At 42.4% G+C, this 20,108-nt stretch overlaps 1 protein-coding gene across 11 annotated transcripts in view; it reads right to left on the minus strand.

The window, feature by feature from the left end:
* Positions 1-20,108, minus strand: part of fat3a (FAT atypical cadherin 3a) — a 104,318-nt gene that overhangs the window by 73,257 nt on the left and 10,953 nt on the right. For all 11 annotated transcript variants that reach the window (XM_015976029.3, XM_015976026.3, XM_015976025.3 and 8 more), the window contains exon 2: positions 1,228-4,548. In XM_015976029.3, coding sequence (XP_015831515.3) covers positions 1,228-4,548 — 3,321 coding nt within the window. The remainder of the gene's footprint in view (positions 1-1,227; positions 4,549-20,108) is intronic.

A 20,108-nucleotide genomic window follows, 5' to 3' on the forward strand; every position in this document is an offset into this window, starting at 1 on the left:
TGTACAATCTTTGGTTAAAAGCATCCACACAATAAATAAACAACAGCATATGGTATGTGGTCTGCATGTTTGTGCTGTAAGTCAACTTAAGACCCAGTATTTAAGGACACTTACATTAGTCAGAAACAAAAGCATCTTGATTGGGATGCCCTTAATAAAGACGGTCAGATTTTTCCTCTTCATCATATTTCTGCCTCTCATTATCAATCAATACAAATGATAAAACATACAGTATGACATTTTTTTTTTTTTTTTTTTTACGTGTCCTGTCTGGCTGTGAAGCAAGCAGAATTGATGTCTGAATGCTGGTGACAAGCCTTACAGATTTATTCTCAGGTGGAGCATCAAAGCGTTTGCTTTTAATGTCACGCCTGATACTTAAAACTTTATTGTTATTGTTGTTGAATGCTTTGTAATTCCGACCAGACACGGAGACAGAGGTGAAAGAGAAAGGAAAAGAAAAGGTGGGGAGAGAGGGGGGGGGGGGGGGGGGTTCCACAAAAATAAACAAAAATGAACAAGAGTCTGCTTCTAGACCTGCAGAAAAAAAAGACAAAAAAACAAACAAAAGGACACAAAAAAGGGACACAACAACAATACAACAAGATCTACCTATCACTGCGTTAACTTGATGAAAAGAAAAAAAATATATATATAATCAATATTGCTTAACTGAAGAATCACGATAATAAATCACAACGCATTAAGTGCCCACCATAGTCTTAAGACCTGTGTTTAACGTGCCCAAGCCCATACTTTTGAGAGCACCATGTGAGCACCTGTGTGTGTACACGCGCTTGTTTATGTAAGGTTTCTCTATAGGAGCGCCCAACAGAGAGTGTGAGGGACCACAGATCCGCCCCCCAAAGATGCGCAGGAGACGGGGGGAGCTCCAAGTCCCAGAGATCCAGGCGCTGCCCCAGAACGCAGGAACCCCAAGGAGACTGCAACCAGGAAGGCCCCTGCCCCCCTCGAGAGGCACAGAGGATCGCCCCGGGGGGCCACAACCAGCAGCCGGCAGAGTCCCTGGAGATATCAGCGGCAAGCCCACAGGCCCGCCCGCAGCCTCCCACCCCCTAGCCGGCCGAGCCCGGGACCCAGCGACCCGGGACCCAGGGGCGACCACCCCCGGGACCCAGCAGAGCCCAGGGACCCAGACCCCACCAGGCAGCCACCGGGATCTAACAGGCAGATGCCAAAATCTTATGACATTTTTCAAAACCTCACCTGTATCTTCATCTATGGCAAACCGTCCAAGTCCACTCCCATCCCGAATGGAGTAGAGGATTTCTCCATCTCTACCAACATCGTCATCCTTAGAACTGACTTGGAATAAAGTGGTTCCAATAGGAGCATTCTCTTTAACTAACCCTGTTAAGGCGAAGTGGGAAAAGTATGGAGCGTAGAGATTTTCGTTCACATCTATGACCTCCAGCTCCACAGAGGTGACAGAGAGTAAAGAAACAGGTCTTCCCTTGTCTTTGGCCTTCACAGTGAGGTTGTAGAACTGCTGGGTCTCATAGTCAAGCTCCTTTGCAAGGCGAATAGCTCCGCTGTTCCGGTCTAACTCAAACCAACCACTGTGGTCATTAACCAGAGAGTACCGCACTTGGCCTCCTAGTCCCAGATCTGGGTCCTGGGTTTCCAGCCAGGCCACAATAGTTCCCACCGGAAGATCCTCCAGAGCCCTGGTCTTGTAGACTCCAGGAATAAAAAGAGGGGGACAGTCATTTACATCCTCCAATATTATTTTTAATGTGGTCACAGAAAACTTTTGATTTGCTTTGTCTGCTTTGTCTTGAGCCTTAATCTTGATGGAGAAAGTAGGAATTGCCTCCCGATCTAGATGACCGGCAACATACACTATCCCATTAGAGGAGTTGATGCCAAACTGGGTGGTGCTTGTCAAAAGTGAGTACACAACCTCACCATTGGGTCCAAAGTCTTTATCGGTGGCCTCAACTTGGATGACATCTGTACCAATGGCAGTGTTTTCAGGGATGACTATTCTATAACCGTCTTGTAAAAACTGCGGTGCATTATCATTAGCATCATCTACGTGGACAGAGAGTAAACGCCAAGTTGTTTTTTGTGGAACGCCAAGGTCATAGACCGTTAGGTTAAGTAGATAGTGATCTCTCTTTTCTCTGTCCATAGGCAGAAAAACACTGATAAGGCCAGTGTGCATGTCAATGGTAAAACAGTTGTCAGTGTTACCATCTGAAATAGAGTACACAATCTGCCCATTAAAACCAGTGTCGCCATCATAAGCATTTACCTTGAAGACACTTGAACCAACCATAAGGTCTTCTTGCACTGCTATGTCTGTGGGAAATAATTGGTCAAACTGGGGTGTTTGCCGATTGATGGAGAACAAGTCAATAAAACCTTCTTCAATTTTAGGTTTGATGCTAGCTTTGGACTTTCTGAGTAACTTTTCAGCTAACCTCTGGGCCACTCTTGTTTCTTTACATGTTAAATGTTTGGGAAGAGATTTTCCATGAACAACTGAAATATTGACAAACATAGGATCAGAAAAGTTTTCACCATCTGTAGCAGTTATTTTTAAACTAAAGATGTCGTTCTTTGGACTCAGCATGGCAAGAGAGCGTCGCAACACAAGGACTCCCGAATCAGGGCTGAGGTCAAAGAACCCCTGCTCATTCCCTGATATTATTTTATATTTTACAAGCTCTAACTCATCTATATCAATTGCAGATATTGTGGTAATTGCTTCATTTACTGGGAAATCTGCAGAAATGACCCCCTTGCATGCTACCTTTTCAAACAAAGGCTGGTTATCATTAACATTTTCTAAATGGATTGTTACATTGACTTCACTTTCCCGCCTGTATGGTGACCCCCAGTCAGAAGCTCTGACAATGAACACAAAGATCTCTGGTGAAGATTCAAAATCCAAATCTTTAGTGGTGCTGATGACACCAGAGAACTGGTTAATTTTGAAGGGTAGTGGATAAAGGTTGTAAATGCTATAAGTTATGTATCCATTTTCACCTTTATCTTCATCTAATGCAGAAACTGTTAAAACATTGGTCCCAATTGGAACGCTTTCATTGACAAAGACTTCGTAGAAGGTTTGGGCAAATGTTGGTGTATTGTCGTTGGAATCTTCGATAGTTACTTGTACTTTAGCTGTAAGATTACTGTCAACTTCCAATATAGCAAGGTTAAAGACATCCTGAGATACTCGAGTAAACCAGCGAGTGGTTGAGATTACACCTGTTAAGGTGTTTATTTTGAAAAAGTTAGAATCTGTAGAAGGTATCAGGATATACTCGGCATCATCGGGTTCTGGTCTAATTTTAAAAGCGCCTACAACTGTGCCTGGTGGGGAAATTTCACTGAGGCTAACCTCATACAGCAGGTGGTCAAAATTAGATTCACTTGTCTGCTGTTTAGGGAACATAATATGAACAACTTTGGCAGCAGACAGTTTTTGTGGGATTCCTTTGTCTTTAGCTTGCAAGGTTAGGTTACAGCCATATGGGAAACTTTCCCAGTTAACTATTTCAATGGCTTTAATGGCAAATTCACTTTCCTGGTACTTTTCAACAAAAAACTGTCCTGAAACATCCCCATCTACAATAACTACAGAATCAATCTCTCCATTTGAATTTTCGTCTAGGTCTTCAACAGTGAGCACTGCATAAACAAGGTTTTTATCCAATCTCAACGGGCTTCTGGTGACCACATTTATGACTGGAGCATGCTCGTTCACACGCTCTACATGAACAAAAAGTTTGGCTGTGCTGCTAACACCATTGTTACCATACAGCTTCATGCCGCGGTCAACTGCCAGGATTTCCAAGTCATATCTGTCTTGCTCATCAATATTAAATTTTCCGCTGAGATAAACCACTCCACTGGTTGGGTGTACTGCAAACAATTCCATTTTCTCTTTGAAAAAAAAGTAAAACTCTCCATTGGAGCCAATATCTGCATCTGTGGCAGTAACTTGTGCTATGCTAGTCCTGAGGGGAGTGCTCTCCGCTATAGTAACAGAGTATGTGGTTGGTGAGAATAAGGGACGTAGGTCATTCATATCCAAGACCTGGATGCTGACTTTAGTCCAGGTCTCAAGAAGAGCTTCACCCTTCACATAGGCTTTCAATGTCAACACATAGTTGTCTTGAATCTCCCGGTTCAAGATGGCAGCATTGCCCCCCTTGGTCCTTATGCGCAAAAAACAGAAGTCCCCCAATACGTAGTCCTCTGCCTTGAAAAGTCCTTCATCGTCTCCTGAGGTGATTCTGTAGCGAGTCTCCCAGGATCTCCTGTAAAGGTGAATGCCCATTTTAATTTTACTGTTGGCATAGGTGCGTGCTGCTGAGTTTTCATAAACCGTTGCATGGTAAACAGAATGGGTGAAGCTGAAGTTGGCTTCATCCTGAGGAGCTTCATGGGTGTTCTGGTCATAGCCGGCTGATGGCTTTAAAATCAGGAGGAGCTGAAGAGCCAGGCTGAGGAGAGGAGCCTGCATGCCTGTCCATTTCCCCATATTCAGATCCATTCCATTATAACACCTTCCTGAAAGAGAGTCAGAGAAAAGAATGAGGCATTAGCTACAAACAGAAAAAGATGGACACAAAATGACAATGTACCTATTTAGAAACTTACTTTTCTACTAGGTCTACTAGGTATTCACTCGGATCCTTCACACAGATCCTCACATTTCTTTTACCATACTTCAGAGGTTTCCTTCAGTAAACTACTTTTATTCAGGGCTGGGTACCAAAACTCTGTACCACTTTAATACTTTAATACTAAAAACATCCAGTAGCTACTGGTATCAAAAAAACAAAACTTTTCCTGAGCTAAAATCTGGTAAATTCCCAATAAAATATCACTGTTAATGAGCCAAGAAAAAAAACAAACCTGGTTCCACAACTTTCCTACTGTGATGCACAAGCTGGTATTTGATCAGTTATGTATCTTGATACAACAACTTACTATCTGAATGCCAATCAGAATTTAGAAAACATTTTTCCAACAACAGCTCAGTTGAAACTTACTAACGACATTTATTCTGGATATGACAATAGCCCAATTTCTTGATTTTACCAAAGCTTTTGATTTGGTTGATCATTATTTGCTTTAGACAGACTGTATTCTTTTGGCTTTTTGAGGCTGCCTTTACTTAGGTTTAATTCATTTTTTCATCATTGTTGGCAATGTGTTTCTTTAATAGGTGGGAGTCAAACTTACAGGGTTAGAGGTATCCCCCAGGGTTCTGCACTGGGGCCTTTTTTATTTTTAAATTTTTTCAATGATCTGCTACTGTTGTACTTCTTGCTGAGTTCACCTGTATGCTGATGATGTAATTTTATATTGCTTGAAGCCTAACAAAATGGAAATTCAGGAGACACTTCAGTTTAACTTGCACAAAGTGCAGCATTGGTTGGTTCAAAATAAACTTAATAAATCAAAATTGTATTCCCCGCCTTTTGCAAAGAAATGCTCCTCATGGTTGCACTCCTCTGACAAAAATATGGTTGGAGAACTTCTATTCTAATAATCTCACATACGACCACACTCTGCTTAAAATCTCAATATCAATCAATCAGTTGTATTGACTTCACAATGAGGAAGCGCATTGTATCTCAACTTTTGTTTCCAATTATAGATTATGCTGATATCATTTACCAGAACTCCACAGTTGCATGACTTCAATCTCTTGATATGTAATAGCGTATGGCTTATGATTTTGCATTGTCCTTACAGAACCCACCACTTGTACATGTATGATTGCCTTTCCTGGCTCTCCTTAAAAGCCAGGTGAAAATTTCATTGGCTGTCATTTATTTTCAAATGCATTTATTTTTTATTTCCATTTTATCTGAAAAGACTGTTAGTACTCATCAATTATAAGTATCATATTCAGAATACTTACCAACTTTTTAAATAATTCCTCAGTTTAAAAAATAAGCAGGGAAACGAACAACCGCAGTTTTTTTTGTAGGTTTTTTTGTCTGTTTGTGTTTTATGTCTGAGACTTGCATTTGTGTCCATTGTTCATTGTAAGGTAGGAGGACCCACTCCACAATGAGATGGTTAGTCTCAAGTGATTTTATCCTCCTAAAACATAAGTCAACAAACAAATAAATAAGCAACAGCAACACCGGAGATATCTAGATAAATTACCAGGACAATATATTGTTTACCCCCTTATTTACATGGTTTGTTTATTTATTTGTTTATTTATGAGCATGGGGGTATTCCACAAAGCAAGATAATTCCAAAATCCAGTCTCTCTTTGAAAATCTCGGCTTAATTTCCCCAAATTTGGTTCCACAAACATGGGTAACCTGAAGCCCCTCCCTGTCACCATGGTAACACATGCTGGAGAACAAACCTGCTCCATGGCTGGCTAGCAGCTAGGCTCACTGAAGCTTGGTGAATTTGATTGGACGAGGCATGTTGCGTCCCATTTTTCTTTACAGCAGCTGGCAGCTACGAGGTGGTGAATTAGCGCCACCTCTGGCCCACAGCGGTTGCAGCAGCTGCAGCTTTGTTCTTGATGGCTTAATTAATAATAAATGTCGAATTTAAACTTTTAAACATGAGTTGTAATTGGATTTGCGTCTTAACTTTTGCGTTTTAGGAGCGTTTCATTCCATTGATGTTGCTCCTGACGTTAGCATTATTAATAATTATAATATATCAGCTTTAGTCTGGGATGGACCCATATAATTAACATGCTGTCCTCTTTATGAATAAAATACTACATCTAATTGCTAACATACTACATAAGGAATGACTTTATTGATGTGACTATGCAACTCTGGTCACACGTGGCAAACACTGTAATATTTGTTCCAAATGACACGTGATGCTTAGTCCTTGGTGTGTAATATGTGTACTAAATGTGTATTTGTGAAAAAGAATTAACCTTAGGGTCACGTGACCGCCACAAACATATGTTCTTAAAACTCACAGCCAATCAGCAAAAACAAAGTCCTCCAGTCTAAACATCCAGACTCTGGAACCAAACATGAAAAGGACACGTAAATGTTGAAAACGTATGTAGAGAAACAGCGCTAATGGCGTTGCCATGGAAACATGCAACCGCTGAGCGTTCTAATTGAAAATAGCTCTAGCTACATGGCTTTAATCAAGCAGCTGGTGGTCTCTGTTTTAGTTCTGATACCATTACAGTCCTCGCAGGCATGAATGAATCATTCTTGCTCTGTTTGGGAAAAGAATGAGGCTCTGTCCTTTCCCTCCATTCTCACTTATCTAGTATCGATCAACGGGCTGCTTGTGAATGCGTGTGAGCCTCGCTTCAATTGGAGAGGATTGAATCAACCTGAGCGTCGTTGGTGGAGCTGACGAATCCTGGAGTGAACAGGTGTGATTTGTTAAACGGGGATTTATCAGGACAGCCTCAGTGTTCTAAACTCACTACGTGGAATGCCCCCCTGGGTGGGGACTGGGTGCTGCTTTAGCCAGGTTGTGCTTTGATCAGCTTTGATGCCTGACTAGGATTAGACTGAAACTTTCTTAGACAAACCTGGAAACGTGATGCATGCTTTTGTTTTGTCCAAATGCACTCCTTACATGCTGGGTTATACCACTGCTGAATAATTAGTGGGCTGAAGAAGTGGGAGCACCTTGGTCCTGGTCTCACTGAACTGGCTGCCATGTTAACGGGGTTTTTTAGCTTTAATGTTTATGTTTTAGAGGGAATGAGGGCCGGATCACCACGATCGGACGGTTGAGGTTGCCCTTCCGCTCAAGGCTTCGGCATTAGGTTAGTGGTTTTAGATGTTATAAAACTGTTTATCACTCTAAGCTCCAAGATCTTGATGTGAATTCTTTTCCAACCCTGCCCAGAAGTCCCGCTAACCTTTCTGACCCAGCCAGAATAACGCTCTCCCGTTCTTTGGAGCCCATAAATTCAGAGGAACAAGGCAACAAATAACTCCTCTCCTGTAGAGTTGTTATTCTCTTTACTGTCAGCGTCGCTCCACTGCCTTTATACGATGTGTCAAGTCACTCCTTTCTGCTTCTCACCACAATTTCTTTTATTCTACCAGTCAGCAATTTTTAGCTCAGAGCTTTCCTTTTTAATGGTTTACTCTTTCTTTTTGTCTTCCTTCTGACTTCTCCTCTCATTTCATCAGAAGTCACATTTGTTTCTCTCACACCGTCCAACTCCATCACCTCGGAGAGAAAGTGTATTTGGGTGAAAATAATCCTGGTTTTACTGTCTCCCTCTCCCTCCCTCCCATTCCTCCCCTCTCCTCCCTCCTTTTCTCCAACACTGACAGCTACAAGTAATGATCCTAATTGATGCCTCTTTGTGCAGAGCTCGTTCTTTTGTTGTGTTTTGTGTGCTTCCTTTCGGAACGAGCCTCGACGTATCTAATATCACACATGTGCTTGCTGTGCTAGATGCTAACGATACGTGACTATTAGCCAACCGTTACCCCAGAAAGCAGCACTGGATGCTAAGACTAAATAAATCCAGATTGTTCTGGCCAGTGAACTAAAGTTTCAGTGGATGGGTGAGTCATTGAGCGACTCAGGGATGTGTTTTGTGTGCACGCTCAAGTTTACAATGAGGGAACTCTCATCAACGGTTCACAGGATCTGTGGGACGGTTTGAAAAGGGGGGAGGGTCTCATTTCCAGCCGCCTGCTTTCAGAGCAACTGTGTGGCCTGGAACTGCAACTGACAAACTCTATTCATGTTCAGCACAGCAGCCCTGCAGCACAAGACTGAACCCCAACCAAGCACTGGCATTATCCCCCCAAGTCCGTTACTTTTTTTAAGCCAAGTTCCTGCCTCCGGTCCAAGACTGCCTGGGAACCAAGTACAGCACCTCTAATCCCAGGAACATTATTATTTAATCAATAATCCATAAAACTGGCTCTGTGATTTCATTTGTATTCAAGGAAAACAGATCAAAAGTTTGAAATCTAGTTAAAATGTATATTCACAAATACCATAACATAACCGAGTTTACGAAATAATTACAAAAGGGAAAATGGTTCTGATGAAAGGACAAAAGAAGAATAAGGAGAAAGTGTTTGCTGTACTCCGTCCTGCCTAATCCATCTGCCGTGGAACATGAGAACCCTCCTGTTAACCTCGTAATGCATTCTGAAGGAAACAGAGGACAGAGATGGGTGGAGGATAAGTGGAGAACAAACGCTCTGGGAGAGAAGGGGAGAGCAGGCCTGCTAAATCACTTACTCGCCTTGCAGCTCAGTAGGGCAAGATGGGGGGTGGCTTGGGCCTTCTCTGGTTTCTAGCTCAGTAAAGGAAAAACACAACAGCATTCAGGTTTGAGACCTTTTCATGCATTAACTTCAGATAATGAGCAAAGAACATGCAGACAACCAGTGTGTCGGCCTAAGGAAGGAGGAGAAGGGTTTTATTTGTTCATGAATGAGAGAGTTCAGGTTTGTTTGATGTTAACACTGAATGTGTTCGTCATAAATGTAGAGAAACCCACACCAGAGGTTTTTTTTTACTTTCCTGCACTCTAAAAGGTCTAACATGCAGCTTTTCATTCAATCTAATAACTTCTATTCAAAACAGAATAAAATTATTGACTTGATTGTTAAACTTTTTCTTTTTGTATTTTAAAGAGCAAGTCACCCCCCTACCAGAGTCTTACTCCACTCCCACTTCCTGTTTGAAAAAGGCAACAAATGCTGCTGCCTGGCAGACCGAGAGGGCAGAGCAGCTAACAAATACACACACACACACACACACACACACACACACACACACACACACACACACACACACACACACACACAGGCTCAAAACGGCATTGTGACATCATAATGTACCAGCTAATGGTAAACGGCCTGTATTTGTATAGCACCTTCGTAGGGTCCTACAACCCCTCAAGGCACTTCACAACACAATCATTCATGCATTCACACGCTGGTGGGGATGAGCTACGATGCAGCTACAGCTGCCCTGGGGCGCACTGACAGAGGCGAGGCTACCGAGCACTGGTGCCACCGGTCCCTCCGGCCACCACCAGCAGGCAAGGCGGGTTAAGTGTCTTGCCCAAGGACACAATGGCAGAATTTGCTGGTCCGAGCCAGGATCCAACCTGCAAACATCTGATTACTGGACACCTGCTCTACCTCCTGAGCTGCTGCTGCCCCTAATGTCATAGTGTATCTCTTAGCCAATAGCGATGGCAGGTTTAAATTAAAATGCAGTGTGGGGTTTTCACCTGAAGAGGGCGCAACACTGACAGTTTTAGGCAGAATATTTAAATTTTAACTAAGAGGTGCTAAAGTGCCAAATTATTGACTACACGTGTCTACAGCACGATGAGACACTCATTTATTTAGTTTATCAGCAAAAAGTAGATTTGGTGGTGACTTGATCTGCTGGTGGTGTTCGCAGGGACCGGTGGTGCCCGTGTACGTCAGACTCGCCTACGTCAGTGCGCCGCAGGGCAGCTGTGGCTACATTGTAGCTCACCATCACCAGGGTGTGAATGTGTGTGTGAATGACTTGTTGTGTTGTAAAGCACCTTGGGGGGTTTCCTGGACTCTAGAAGGTGCAAATACAGGCCATTTACCCAAATCATTACTTTTGATTTGTATGGAACTAAATATCCATTCAAACCATACAACACAGAGTTTTAGATTTCACTCAAAATGTTTACGTTTGTTCATGTTCAGCAGATAATAATTGTGATTTGTGTCAAATGTGATTTGCACGTGAACATCTGCGGGAGTTACAGTGGGTGAGGTGCATTGTGGGTAGCCATGTTCTTAGTTATATAGTTCTATTTTGAGGTGTTTATGCATGTTTATTTTGGGGAGGTTTTGTTGTTCTTAGTTATTATTTCAATCACTGTTGCAAATGTTACTTGTTATGTCATGTCGGCACTGTAAGTGAGGAGGTTGGTCTGAGGAATGAGACCGCTGGGCCGTTCCGCTGTTAACGTAAAGTGGTGGTTCACACTAAAACCTCTTGATTTCAGTTCCCCGTGTTTCGCTCTCTCTGGCTGTTAGCTGGTGTATGAGGCACAAGTTAGCTGGCAATTTTCAATGTTGCTGCTATACAAATATAGTTTGATTATATTTAAACGAACTAAACTGATGTCAATGCAAGCACGTGTTACTTTGGTTGAATGTAAATACAGCTTGGTTCAGTGACAAAAATATGGTTGTATGTGAAGACATTTATTAGGATCAAGTTAAGGTTCGGTCAAGTGTGGCAATATGGTTTAGATCAATGTAAAAGAATCAGGCCATATTAAGTTACTCTATTTTGTTTATGTCAAGTCAAATATTGGATGTGAAAAAGGGGCATCAATTTTTTAAAATTTGATTAAGGTTTTTTTTTTACAGTGTGTAGTTTGTTGATCATCTGATGGCATCAACTTAGCCTCCAGCACTAAGGTAAGGCACCTCAGTGTTCTCTTAACTCTCATATAAAACACAAGCAGCTTCTTCCTTCTTCCATCCAAACAGTCTAGCTAAAATCGGAACATTCAGACCTGATTGTTGGAATTCCTATCATCTAAATGTGCTAAAGGTTCTCTCAGAGGCCTCCAGCCAACCCAGAATGCAGCTGCCAGAGTTTTTGCATCACTTCATTGCAGCGCCGGCGCTCCGCACACGCACACCACGCACAGAGAGTAGGGCACGACGCCGGGGACGGGGCACCAAACGCAAGCTTATGAAAAAATTATATATATATGATAAAGACAGATTTCAATTAGAAGATGTGCAAAGTGTGTCGGCTAATGCTAGCGAACGCCCTGTAGCGATCAGGGTCTCAAAATTGCCTCGATCAACCAACGTGCCTCTCGCTCCGTGATTGAAAGGGTCTTAAAAGTGTACGCAATCTGGATTCAGTACCGCTCTGCAGGTGTTCTCGGCTGACAGCGTTTACCGAGCAGTCAAGCAACGGCAGGTGCTAACGAGAATTCCGACTAAGAACAGCGCGAATCCTGCGCTCATCGAACGGAAATAAATTTCCGACGGAGTCTTCTGTCTCCGATTACACAAATGGATGCACACAGTGTCACAAACACCACGACAAACAATAAACAGACGGTTCCAATGCAATAAAACAGGAGAAATGTTTACCCTTAGATGTAGGCCTCAAAATGGCCACCAGCACACGTCAGCACTTAAGGTGTTTTGATGAAACAGCGCCTCCCGTTGGAGGGTGATGAATGTGCACCCCCCTTTCTAAGAGCTGACTGAGGAAGCGCTCGCCTTTTTCTTATTCTCTAACACACAGACACAGATAATCCCAAAATGTCTCAAAGTCGGCACAAAATGTAACAAACTGTGCAGATATCAAGCTAGGCTCGCCATATGTAACGGAATCAAAGTGATGTAACTAACCAAAGTTGTATTTTAATACAGTGTTAGTAGTTCACTTTTTATAAACAGAAGAATAGGCTGTTTTTATCATCAGGGAGTTTAATTAAACACTCTGTATTGACTTTGACACAATAAAAGAGAGAGAGATGGGATCGTTTGAGAATCTTTAATTTCTGAATTATAAATTCTAAACAATCTACCAGGACTACTCTGTGATGGATGAGAATGGATTCGGATGTTGTGTTGGTGCGTGTGTGTGAGTGTGTGTATCTGGTTCAGATTCTCTAGGATGACGTAATCGAATCTGGTCGTCTTTGTTATGACTAGGTATCACGAGGCTTATAAAGTGATGACATGAGCCGCTATTTTGCCGTGTACGTACCCAGTGGGGTCTCCCAAGTAGATCAGGAATTGCCAGGTCTGGAAACCTCGGATGTACGGTGGAGCTGTCGGTGCAGCGATCACAACGTTTCAAAGCCCGTCTGGAGGGTTAACCCCGGTACCGTTCAGCGGCGTCAGCAGGTGCTCTTATTTTGAAAGGACGTCGTCTGGTTGTTAAACGACGAAAATCTCCCGTTTCACAGTTCTTAGTTTAAAGAAAACGCATCCGGCCAGGCTGCGCTTGTCTTTAGGATGATGGTGAACAGAACTGAAGTCAAGATGGAACTGACTTAAAATGGCGTTGCCTTGTTTTATATCTCTGACTTGTTGATAAGTTTCAGTAAAGTAGATTGGACACTTGAAGTCAACACCAGATTCTCCTGCGGCAGCCGAAAGCTCTGATTGGTTGGAATAATGTGTCATGCGTTTCTATGGAGATGAGGATCAGTATGTCTGCACCGTAGTCCTGGTTTCATTGAACATAATTCATGACATATTTATTTCACAGATCATTCACTTGATTATTGTTGATCAACATCTGTTTTGCGTAATAATTTTAATACAAATAAAGTACTTTGATTAAGTAAAGCTTCTTCTTCTCCTTCGGACTCTTCTCCTGGAATGTAAACAGTCTGAGGAACAACTCGACCTTGGTTTTTCTACACGGTGTTATTGTGCCCAGGGGCCAGCTGTATGGAGTTGAAAACCATGAACTTCATAACCTTACAAAGTTAACAGCATGTTTACAGAGAGAAAACAATACAAAAAGGAAAGGAGATGGACCGTGTCCACTTTTCACTCTGTCCGGGACGTCCGGACTGGGGGGTTCTTGTACTGATGAAAATGTCCGGCTTTTCATCCAGGATCAGGGATCGAATTATGGCGGAGCTGTATATCCTACACATCCAGGGGAGCCGGAAAAAAGTTTTCTTCCTATATTACATCATTTATGGACTCTTTTGAGCAGAGAGCACAGAGAGCGGCACAGCGCCGATCGTTGTTGCGCAGTGCTCCAGGCTGCATGCGTCCAGCACACGGTCCATTCTCAAAGTGGCGCAACCAAAAAACTGTAATTAACACACGATCGTTCATGTCTGCAAATGTTCTCTACTTTCTGTCTTATTTGTGCCTGAAGCGCTCTGCTACTGTGGAGCTCATCACCTGCACTGCGGAGATTTCACCTCACTGACACAGCATCGAAACGCGCTCTCCGCTTTGCAGTCAGGAGATCCCTTTGATCTGCTCAAAAGTAACTGATGAGGTGAAAAGGTAAGAATCCAGGCAGCAGTAAAATGTAGGTAGATTTTTCTCCACTACACGTTTTTACCTGTATAAAGCAGTAAGTTACACACGTAATATTTATACTTCTGATACAATTCAGATCACCTTCAAAACTCAGCCACACACCCAGGGCCGTTTCAAGACATTTTGTGGGCCAAGGCAAAATTACCCCCACCCCCACCCACACACACACACACACACACACACGCACACACTAAATGTCAATCCTGCTTTTTGGAAAATAATAAGCAGTTTGTGCACACAAGAGAATTAAAGAGAATTTAAGGCGAAGCGCTTGCACATACTGTGTTATTGTGTTGTTTTTTCTGCGTGTGTGTGTGTGTGTGGGGGGGCACAAAGCCTTTGTGCTTAGGGAACCAAAATAGCTAGCAACGGCCCTGCTTCATTGACCCCCTGTATTTTTTACTTCAGCATGGTGGATCAGATGGTAGCACTTTGCCTTGCAGGAAGGTGAATAAAGAAAATATAAAGGCAACACTTTTGTCTTTGTGCCTATTTTTCATGAGCGGAACTCAGAGATCTGAAACATTTTCTATATACATAAAAGACCCATAACTCTGAAATGTTGTTCACAAAGCTGTCTAAATCTGTGTTAGTGGGCACTTCTCCTTAGCTGAGATAATCCATCCCGCCTCACAGGTGTGCCTTAACTGGCCACAATAAGGGATACTGTGATGAAATCCTGAGGCCATTGTTGAGCTTTTCATCCACGACCATAACCTCATGTGGCAGCATGATAATGCACGGCCCCATGTTACAGTTAAATAACATGTGTGTATGTGTGTGTGATGGTGGAGGGGCAGCATTTGGAGTTTTACAGATTGACATTCATAATAAACATCTCTCCTCTGATTGGCCAACAGCGACCAGCTCTTCTGCTGCCTCTATTTGTCTTCTTTCTCGGGTGAAGATGGTTGATGTTTTATCTCCACAAAAAACACCAGCCTAAAGGTGTTCTGCCTTGTTGCTAATGCTAACGATTAGCTTTTACTAGCTGAGACGTGCTCTACTCTCTCCTGGTCACTAAATCAAAAACAGCCTTCTGCAGTCACAAGGCAAGAAGGGTGAGTCCATGAATGCTAATTTCAGTGTGACATTGAGTCTGAACAGAGCGTTTTCCCCACCATTCTGGTGGGAGTGCAAGTTGTGGGTGAGTTGGGAAATGTCCCAGTGGCAGTGACCATGCTGTTCCCACTTGTGTAGTCTGAACCTCAACTATGCTCCAGAACTGAAATACATGTTTGTCTTTAATCAGTTTGATGGAAGCATACTCTAAAAAATAAAATAAAATAAAATAACATAAATAAAATAAAATAAAACTTGATCATTAATAAATGATGACCATGAGCTTATTCTTATGAGCATTGCAGGTTGTGTTTTGTTTTCTTTACAGTTTGTGTTTGTTCCTGTTTTGGAGTTTCAAAATAGATTAATGCAAACACTTTGTACCGCATATTCACAAAGGTAATGAATGAGAAAGACAAATCAAAATGGTTTGCAATGCTAGCTGGATCCATTCACTTACTGTGTTTTATGCTAAGCTAAAGCTAAAGGAGTACAGCTGGGTCAGGAGAATGACTGGGCTGGTTAAAATTTGTTTTTTCCTACTTATCAAACTTTGGGAAATATGCCAACAGACAAAATTTCAATTTTGGGAGGAAAATCCCTTTAAATAAAACAAGTAAAAAAAAAAAAAGGTTTCTGTGTGAACTCGGCCTTGAAGCTGCTTTCCGGTGTTTTCCCCTTTCTGTATGATTTGTCAGAAATCCGTAAAAGTGATTATCTTATCATGTACTGTGATATAATACATCTTTTTTGCTAAGCACGCCGCCCGCCCCGCTGAGCTCCATGCAATAGGAAACTGAGCGCCGACCAGAACTGACCAATAGCGTTAAACTACAGCTTACTTGCTTCAAATTTAAGGAATACCTCGGCTGATGCAGAGTTGATGAACTTTTCACGGACAAGTAAGTCTCTAAAATATAAATATATGAAAACACAACATGACATGAGAATAATACTTGTAAAACAATGTTTTTTAGCTCCGTTTGACAGCTAAGAAGCACATTTTTAAACAGAAACGTGAAGTCGCCATCTTAAAAAAAGAGAGTAACAGAGTTTTTGTGTGGTATGCTTGTCAGCCACTAGATGATGCCATCGGAGAAGAGAAATACTCCCGAAAGACGCTTTAAAAAATCCAAAACTTTCTGTCGTCTCCTGTGGAAACATTATTCCAGACTAAATCAGTCTGGATACAGAAGAATTCCTCATCATAGCTGACATGTTCTTAGTCCTTTATGCTGGAAGTGCTGAAGTCCACCAACTCCTGATTTCTTTATTAACACAATCTAAACAGGTAAAAATTATTTTTTTAATGTGCCCACAAAAGATGAATGTTGGTTATTAGAAATGTGATGCTCTACGTTTGACCTTTTTGTCTCTCTACAGAATGCTGCATGTTGCTGGTCTCTGTAAAGACTGATTATGTTTGTAGGAACACAGTTTGAATCAGAAACACATAAACCTTTTCATGGAGGCAGTAAGTTGCATGTAGTCATGTTGTTTAAACAAAACATCAGACCTATTAATTTTGTCTTGAGGAATTTTTGTTTTTGTTGTTTACGGCGCTCCGTGAGAAGAAAGTTTAGAAATGCAATTTTAAAGCAGCATGATCTGTGCTTCACCAGCAACTCTTCTAATATGATTAATGCTGGTTTCTAAGGACGATGTCTGCAGATGTAATTTCCTTCTGCGTTACAACTAGGTATGAGCGAGTACACCACTATCTGTATCTGTATCTGTTCAACCATCTAAATTATCTGTATCTGTACTCGGAATGGGCGTGGCCTAACCCCGAAGTGGGTGTGGTTTAACCGGAAGTGGGTGTGGTTTACATCAATACGTTATTTTAAGTCTGATCAGAAGTTGATATGTGTATTGTTTATTTGAAAACTATTTACAGAGCAACCTCAGAATTGAGATTAAATGTTTTTGATCACAATAGTAAAGGAACTATAACATAACAAGTTTTTCAATAAAATCAGAACATTAATATTTAAGTGCATGAATTAAGAGAGAGAGAGAGAAGAAAAGATCTTTTCTATAGTGCCTCTCAAGATAAAAATCACGGGGCGCTTCACAAAAACAAAGCATGTAAAATAGAAAAACGAATTTAGAAAATGATTAAAATATATTTAAAACGAGCAAAAAATAGTCAATTGTGATTTAAAAATGTAAAGAAAGAGAGAGAGTGAATAGGAAAGAGGGAGTGGATCCTGAGGAAGAGGAAAGAGAGAGAGAGAAAAAAAACCTGACCGGAGTGGAGGCAGTGACTGACGCAGCACGAGCCGTTTTCAGCTCTGTCTTGTCAAATGCACCACGTACGTTACGAAAAAAGTAACTTTAAATAACTTTAAAGTAACTTTAAAAAGAAGCAAACTGAAGAAAACATAGGGAGCACTGAAGAAACGTGAACAGTGAAGCAAGCACAAAGAGATCCGTTACTGTCTGTGTGTGTGCGTGGATGGACCGGACGCGGACTGAGCTCCCAGTGCAGAGTTTTGTGTGTTGGGAGGGGCGGACGCTCTATGTGACTGGCCAATCACAGAGCGTGAAGACAGTCAGTTACCCAATGAGGATTTTCCTTCAGCACGATTACAGATATTTACGAGGTTTACTCGTTTCATGCTCGTATTCGTCAAAAATGCTTTATCTGTACCGGATACTCGTCTGAAACGAGTATCCGGCTCATCCCTAATTACAACCAATCAGCACGAGTTAACCAAAAGTTCTGCTCAGCAAATCTGCTGGGCCTTTCTAACTCCCAACACCGGAAAACGGCCCGTTCAGCCGGCCTGGTTAATTGAAACATGCAAGTGCCGGGAAGTTCCAGTAATGGAAACGCCTATTATGGTACACATCATGATTGGATGCTGTCAAACTGCCATGGAGCTTCACGCTGACACTTTGCCAAAAACCTTTGCACCTTAACACTGAATCTCAAAGCTGTTGTAGCCAACACAGAGAAAAGGAGAGCAAACCTTCACTGAATTCATAAAAATGTTGTTTTTAGAGGTGTGCACCAGTCTGAAGTAGGGTTGTAAAACCCTACCGGGTGTGCAGTACACATTTAGGCTAAAATGATTGTTTTTGTTTAAATCTAGATTTATCAGAAAGGTTTTGCCTTTTGCCAACCTGGCTCCTCCAGCTGAGCCAGACACCCAGCCCTGTGATGGCCACTATTACAGTAGATGATCGCACAACATTCATGATAAAGTCATGATTAGATTTTTATCTTCTTGATCGTGCTCCACATTTAACTACATAATCAGACGCCCATGACTGTGCTGCATGCCCTCTCTGCTCCCACTTATACCTGTTTAAATTAAACCCATCAGCTCCAGCAACCCTGACAGATATTACATTTTATGATGATGATATTATTTACTGTAGCAATCTGGACCTCCGATCTGACTGGCAGCCAAGGTGGGTATAGTGGAGATGGATGGATATGAATGCAACCATAACAAGTCGGAAGTCCGGATGAAGACAGAGTTGTGGTCAGGAAAGACATCTGGCGTAAACACCTAAGACAAGTAAAATATACAAATCAAAAACGCGGATTTCACACCGGATCGGTTGAGACCAGCACCGGTGCTGTTGACCTACAAGGTGCCAGTAGAAATTAGACTACTGTTGGTGGATGAAGGAGAGGAGGGAGGCATGCTTGTAGCCAGAGAGAGAAGAGGAAGGGCAAGAGACTGGAACTGAAAGGGACTCGGAAAGATGGATCTGTGACAGGTAGATACCTACATAGGTAGAAGGATGCTCAGGTTGGAGCCACCAGGCAGCAGGCTGAGAGGAGATTTATGGTTATGGTGAAAGAGGACATGAAGTTGGTTGGTCTGAGGGTAGAGGAGGCAGAAGACAGGACTAAATAAAGAGCCCTGAAGGGAAAAGTCAAAAGATGAAAAGGTGGATAGAAATCAGTATGAAGAGAGCTGTCGACAGCTTCTTCAGGATCAGATCTCTACCATCTTACATCCCAGGGGTCTCATTTATCAAACATTGCATAGAATCCTGACTAAAACCGTACTTAAGCTCAGCAAAAAAAACGTACTTACGCCAAGTAGGTTTGTGATCTATCAAACATGGAGTACGCACAGCTGCACGCAATCTCCGCTTCATAAATCGGAGACTAACGAGAATGTTTCTCAGCTGCATTTTAGTCACATCCCGCCCTCACCACGCCCACTTACTGCCATACATAGTCAATGCAAAGTGCCTTGTGGATCTCATGCATATACATAAGCCGGCTGTTGCAGCGCTCCGCCAATGACATGCGACCGTAGATCAAGGCAGATCAAGGAAGCGCAATTTCACAGATGCAGAAATTGAGGTACCTGTGGGTGAGGTGGAGAAATGAAAGGAAGTGCTTTTGCAAAACAAATAAGAGAAAATCCACGGAGTGGCACAGCGTTGCTGAAGCCGTCAATGCTGTGAATTCTTCAGAGAGATCTGTGGTGGATATAAAATAAAATTGGTCCGATGTGGATTCGATCCCCAGACTCCCAGGTGAAAGTCACATGCACTAACCAGTCAGCCAAACAGAGATCTCCCTTGTCCAAGTAGCCAGGGTGCATGATCAATCGGGTCACAGTGAGAGGACACACACACACACCGTCACAGACGCATGACATTCTATCTCAATCTGCCCCCTGCTGATATTCTCCATTCCGTATTCTGCGCTTCAGGGTGTGTGTGTGGGGGTGGGGGGTCTTGTTCTGTGTGAAAACAAAGCGGTACAAGTGATAATGCTGCAGAATTTCATCATTGTATCCTTCTCAGCAGCAGCACTGCAGGAGCTCTCCATGTCCAACATGTGCGTAAGCCAGGTCCTTAGTCAACTTAAAGTTGCGCACATTTTTCCGCTAAGTTTTCTTTCATCAATCCCAAAGTTTGCGTGGAAAGTTGCTTACGCAGTTTTCCGACCCTGTTTTGTGCGTAAGCTAGCTTGATTATTGAGGCCCCAGGTGTGTTAGTCTTTAAATGGATATAAAACGTGACTTTTGAGGATCCTGTCCC

Source organism: Nothobranchius furzeri, chromosome 13 (assembly GCF_043380555.1).
Source record: "Nothobranchius furzeri strain GRZ-AD chromosome 13, NfurGRZ-RIMD1, whole genome shotgun sequence".
Classification (NCBI taxonomy): domain Eukaryota; kingdom Metazoa; phylum Chordata; class Actinopteri; order Cyprinodontiformes; family Nothobranchiidae; genus Nothobranchius; species Nothobranchius furzeri.